Genomic DNA, 6,135 nt, shown 5'->3' with positions numbered 1-6,135 from the left:
CTGGAGGGTGCTCCCCAGAGCTGGCTGGGAAGCGAGGCCTCCTGCCCTCTGGGGCGCCCTGGACAGGAATTGGGGCACAGGACAGCTCCCCATGCTTTCCACCAGCGCTGAGGAAGCCTGTCCTGTCCCACCCATCACATGGCATCACACACACCCAGGTCCCTGGTGATCCCTCAGGAGCAGCTGTGGCTGAACACAGGCCACTGCCCCACCTGTCCCCCCGCCCCGCAGGCCCTCCCCTCCATTGCCCACAGCAGAGGCCAGACTCAGCAGAAACACTTGATAAGATTTATTGAGGAGAAAACACTTAACTGGAACCACTGAAGAGAATGGAATCACAACAGAGGGAAAGGATAACCACCACCAGAGGACACGGGGCCTCCCTTCTCCCGGGGGTACCTGATGAGGAGCCTCAGCCTCCCTGACCCACTGCAGCCCTCCCCAACTCTCCCTGCCTGGGGCACTCAGGCTCTGCCTCCTGTCAGGATGATGGACTCTGGCAACCTTCACTCACTTCAGGGGACCCCTCCCCAGCCCTGCCCCATGGCCCCGCCCCATGGCCCCAGGGGACAGTCACAGAAGAACACTGGAAAACACAGCAGAGCACACGTCACCACGTTGAGGAAACTGAGTCACAAACAACAGCTGGGGTGAATCTTCAAGCACAGTCCTGGCGGGGCTCCCCACAGCCCTCCTGGTCCCTGGTCCGTTCTTCGTTCCTTCCGTCGCTCACAGGGTGAGGGTGGCCACTCCAGCATCTGTCCTTCCTGCTGTCTTCCGGGACTGGGCTGGAGTCTCCGGGGAGAAACTGCTCAGATAAGAACACACACACCTCCACAAGAACAAGCAACAGTTGACCAGGATCTATGCCAGGAAAGCAGAGGCTGAGCCCCCAACCGAGTGGACAGGAGCGGGAGAGGACGTCTCCAGGTGCTCCTAATCTGGGTGCCTCTGGGCAGATGTGGGGCTGGGTCTGTGTGGTGGTGCTGCAATGGGGAGGGGCCTCTCCCTCCCTTGAAAGGACTGAGGGGGGTGGCAGGCCCAAGCGGGAGGGGGTGGGCCCTGGGGGCAGGAGGTGGCCAGCAGGCCCTTCCCTCTGCCCTGCTGGGGTCCTAGGGCCATGAGCCCACTCTGGCCCGGCCTGGCCCTGCTGCCCCCAGGGCTCCGCTGCCTGAGAGGAGCAGAGGCCCCAGAGCCATCTGAGCCTACTGCTCTGAGGAGGACTCGGGCAGGCTTATCTTGCCAGCCTCGCCTTTGTTTTCTGACTCCTCCAGGATGGACTGGAGCCACTCGTCGGGCGGCTCCTCAGCCTCCGTGGCCTCTGGGTCTCCTGCTTTGGCAGGGCCCTCCGGCCCACAGCCTAGGGCTCCCAGGCCTGCCCCAGGAACACTGCCCACCTGGGCTGGGGCGGGAGCACTTTCTTCTTTGTGAGTGGCAGGGGTGGCTCTTGCAGCAGCATCAGTGGCATCTTCAGTGTTGTGAACAGCCTCATTGGCCTGTTCATTGGCTGGGGCAGCTTTGGCAGCATTTTCATTAGCTAGAGCGGTCTGGGCTATGTAATTATTGGCTAGAGCTGTGAGGGCAGCATCTTGATTTCCTGGGGCCTCCTTGACAGCATCTTCATTAGCTGCGGCAGCTTCTGTGGCACCTTCATTGACTAGGTGGACCTGGTCGGCATCTTCATTGCTTGAGGCCTCCCCAGTGGCATCTTCATTGCTTGAGGCCTCCCCAGTGGCATCTTCATTGGCCAAGTCGGACTGGGCAGCATCTTCATCAGCTGGGACCTCCTCAGCAGTATCTTCGTTGCCTGGGGCAGCTTCTGCATCATCTTCATTGGCTGGGGTGGCCTCACTGGCATCTTCGTTGTCTGAGGAAGCATCTTCGTTAGACACAGAGGCCTCAGTGGCATCTTCATTGTCTGTGACGGCATCTTCATTGCTTGGGGCAGCCTGGGCAGTGGCTGGGGCTCCACCGGCTGTGTGGGCCCCTTCTTCCACCTGGGACAGCTCCCCCCTGGCCTGGGCAGCCTCCCATGCCTCAGTTTCCCTAACAAGACGCAGCAGCCCCACAAAACCAGGAGGCCGCCCCTCCACGCGCATCCTCCTCAGCTTGTTGTACAGAGTGGGATTGGGGTGAGCTCGCATCAGCACCTGCCGCGCACGCACCTGGTCTGCGATGGCCGGGTGCACCGCCCCCTTCTCCATGGCCGTCTGCAGCAGGCCTTCCTGGCGCATCACATAGGCAAACAGGCTCTCCCCGGGCTCCTGGGCGCAGGTGAGGAACTTGAGCCGCGCAGTCATGCGCGTGTCCTGGGTCCCAAACACCTGTACCAGTGCGACCAGGCAGTCCTGCGCTGGGAGGTCGGGGTCTTCTGCCAGGAGGCCATACAGGAGGTCCAGGGCTGGGCTGCTCAGGCACTCCACCAGCCTCCTCCTCTTCTCCTTCTCCGACACGTGGCGCCACAGGTACAGCATGTCATAGGCGTGGTCTAGCCAGCCCTGAAAGGGCTCTTCCCCAGGGCCTGGCTCTTCTCGCCCTGAAAAGGGTCTCAGTTCCTGGTAGGCCAGGCTCTCCAGCACGGGTTGCAGGGCGTGTCTCCACTGCTGGGCCCAGGCCTCCGCCTCGTCTGCACCTCCTGCCTCACCTAGGGCTGCTGCCATACCTAGCGCTCCTGCCACATCCTCATAGCCTGCTTCACCTGCAGCTCCTGCCTCACCTGGGGCTTCTGCCACATTCTCATCTCCTGCCTCACCTGCAGCTCCTGCCTCACCTGCAGCTCCTGCCTCCTGTGCAGCTCCTGCCTCATCTGCAGTTTCTGCCTCACCCACAGCTTCTGCCGCATTCTCATCTCCTGCCTCACCTGCAGCTCCTGCTTCATCTGTGGCTTCTGGCTCACTTGCAGCTTCTGCCTCACCTGTAGTTCCTGCCTCACCTGCAGCTTCTGTCTCATTTGCAGCTCCTGCTTCACCTAATACCCCTTTCTCACCTGAAGCTCCTGCCTCACCTGCTGCCCCTGCCTCACCTGCAGCTTCTGCCACACTCTCAACTCCTGCCTCACCTGTAGCTTCTGCTACAGTCTCTGCTCCTGCCTCACTCACTGCTCCTGTCTCACCTGCAGCTTCTGCCTCACCTGGGGCTCCTGCTTCACTTGCAGCTCCTGCCTCATCTGTAGCTCTTACCTCACCTGCAGTTTCTGGCACATTCTCCACTCCTGTCTCGCCTGCAGCTCCTCCCTTACCTGCTGTTCCTTCCTCACCTGTGGCTTCTGCCACACCTGCAGCATCTGCAACACCTGCCACACCTGCAGCATCTGCAACACCTGCGGCTCCTGCCTCACCTGCCCTGTCAGCCACTTCTTGCCCCTGGGGCTGTATGGGGAAAGCAGGTCTCTCCTGTAACTCGGCATGAGGGGCCTGGGGCAGGTAGATCACCCTCCAGGGCCCACCTTTGCCTGGTATCTGTCGGGGGATCAAGCTGCGGTTTAAGTAGTCAGCAAATTCGACCAAGGCAACCCTGGTCCCCAGCTCCTTTCTGAAGACCTTGCCCTGCACTCGGTACCTGCCCAGAGGCCACAGGGCGGCCCTCACCGCCTCCTGGAACTCGTTCTCGTCGCAGTCGTCCGGGATGCCCAAGAGGAGCAGCGAGCGCTGCGCGTTCACGCCCATCCACCTGCACCAGTCCCGCAGCATCGCCAGCGCCATGGCTGTGGACCTGGGGAACAACCAGATGCAGGGAGCGTCGCAGTCCCCGCAGTCTGTAGACGCAGAGAGTGGGGCGGGGGTGCCACGCACCCCACCGCACCACCCAGGCCAGGGTCTTGTCGCCCACCCGCCAGAAAGGCATCAAGGCCTCGCTCCCCACATTGCTGCAGCCTGTTGCCCCGCCCCCTCCCAAAACCGCAGCCCGCGCTCCCTGCCCCCACAGCGGCTAGGAGCCCTGGAGCGCATCCCCGACCGTTGCGGCCGCGATCGGCCACACCAACCGCAGCAGTCTGAGCCTCTCCCCCTCCCACCATCGCCCGCACCCCCGAGACGGGGAGTACCCCTTTGTACCCTCCCCCACAGCCCGTAGTCGCTCCCCACCGTAGCCAGGAGCCCCCTCTCCCGTCTCTGCCAGCGCCAGAACCTGAGACCTGCTCCCGCGCCTGCCCAGACCCCTGCAGGCAGGAGTCCCTACGCCACACTCACCGCCCTCCCTCCGCAGACCCGAGCTCCCGAGCCCCCCCTTCCCGCAGCCTCAAGCCCCCTTCCCTCCCCCTCCCTGCAACTGGGAGCTCCTCCTTCCTCTCCCCCAGCTCCAGATCTTGAGCCTTCTCCTCCCCCCTCCCCCCGCCTGGCGACTACCCGGCCAGACCCAGGGCTCCGTCATCCCAGGCTCCGCCACAGAAAAGGCCCTGCCTCGCTCACCTCCTGCGACTCTGCGTGCTCTCCCACGACCCCGGGGAAATGCCGCTTTGGGCTTCGAGTCCCCCTCAAAGGATCGGAAGAAAGAATGCTCCTCCGCTGCGTGGACCTGGAACTACGCTGACACGGGGTCTTCAGATGCCCCCCGTCCCTGGGCTGGTGCGTTTCCCAGAAGCTCCGGCAGTGAGGCAGACAGACCTCGCGTCTCTGTTCAGGGCGAATGGCTGCGGCAGGAGAGCACGTGAGGAGGCGTCAGTGTTGTCATGGCACCGGGACCTGCGTGGTAAGGGCTTGCCGGGGCAAGGCTGGCAGCCTCCAAAAGCAACAGGCACACCCATTGTCCTGCTACCAGCAAAATGTCCTGGCAACAAGGAGGGGGGAAGGGAGAGCATCTTTGTAGCAAGTTGGGGGGGGCTATGGAAGCCAGGAGTCAGGGGGCAGAGGGCCCTAGACCAGGCGCCTAGGACACTCTGCATTTATACCTTGTCCCCATCAAGTCTGGAAACTGCAGGAGCGACCCGGGCTGGCTGTTCCCCACCCAGGAGCCTCATCACAACTCCTTCCACTGCAAAGCCAGCCCTCACCACCTAGGAAGCTATTGCATTGGAAAGACTGTGGGTTTTGAATCAGGTAGAGGTAGGGTCATCTACCAGCTGCATGGCCTTGCACAAATCACTGAACATCTCTGGCCCCTCATATGTAAATAGGCAATGAGAACACATTATTTTTTATATAGCGCTGGATTTGATTTGCTAACAGCATTTTTGCTATTCTGTTCATGTGGAATATTTTTCTGTAATTTTCTCTTTTACATATGTAATGCGTCCGTCAGATTTTAGTACCAGGTTTATCTTGATCTCATAAAAGGAGTTGGCAATGCTTCCCTCCTCCTCTATTTTCTGAAAGTGTTTGAGTAAGATTGGTGATTTTTCTTCCTTAAATCTTTGCTAGAATTCACCCATGAAATCATTTGAGCCTGGAGGTTTTTGTTGTACTGTTTTGTTTGTTTCTTAGGAAAGTTTTTGATAATAAGCATTTCTCTACAAGACATTTTCTGATCTGGTGTCATTTTTGGTAAATTGCTTTTTTCCAAGGAATTTGAGAATTTTATTTAAGTTGTCAGAATTATTGGCATAGTTGTTCATAATATTCCCTCATTATCCTTTTACGTTTGTGTGCTCTGTAGCGATATCCCCTCTTTCATTTCCAATACTAGTGATTAGTGTTCTTTCTCATTTTTCTTGATTAGTCTTGCTAGGGGTTTATCGATTTTGGTACTCTTTAAAAAGAACCAACTTATGGTTTTGTTAATTTTCTCTATGGTTTATTTTATAATTCATTGATTTCTGCTCTTATCTCTGTTATTTCCTTGCTTCTACTTATTTTAGGTTTATGTTGCTCATCTTTTTTTTGCTTCTTTAGATGAATCTTAAGGCCATTGATTCTATGATTGTCTTCTTTTCTAACATATGTATTTAAAGCTATTAATTTTCCTCTTACCATCCCTTTAGCTGTCTCCCAGTAGTTTTTTCCCCTCTTGGCCCACAAGTTCCCTCTGTGGAAATACCTTTTTCCTGACTCTTCCCTTGAAGTACTCCTACTATTTTTTTATGCCACAGTTAGGTGCCTTTTTTTATTTTTTAATTTCCTCACTTTGTTTTCTTTTTTTTTTTTTTTTAGCCAGTAAACTCCCATTCCTTTCAGCTCCTGATAACCACTAATCTTTTGTCTG

General features: G+C 57.4%; 1 protein-coding gene across 1 annotated transcript; it reads right to left on the bottom strand.

Annotated features, from left to right (window-relative positions):
* Window positions 1-558: 558 nt before the first annotated feature.
* On the bottom strand, window positions 559-4,599 carry LOC126069120 (paraneoplastic antigen Ma6F-like). The gene is made up of 2 exons (XM_049872101.1): window positions 4,407-4,599; window positions 559-3,711 (listed from the first exon to the last, which is right to left on the bottom strand). The coding sequence occupies exon 2, from the start codon at window positions 3,699-3,701 to the stop codon at window positions 1,206-1,208; it is 2,496 nt and encodes an 831-aa protein (XP_049728058.1). The 5' UTR covers window positions 3,702-3,711; window positions 4,407-4,599; the 3' UTR covers window positions 559-1,205.
* Between the last annotated feature and the right edge of the window lie 1,536 nt (window positions 4,600-6,135).

Source organism: Elephas maximus, chromosome X, assembly GCF_024166365.1.
Source record: "Elephas maximus indicus isolate mEleMax1 chromosome X, mEleMax1 primary haplotype, whole genome shotgun sequence".
Classification (NCBI taxonomy): Eukaryota; Metazoa; Chordata; class Mammalia; order Proboscidea; family Elephantidae; genus Elephas; species Elephas maximus.
This window is presented reverse-complemented; position numbering and strand designations above follow the sequence as displayed.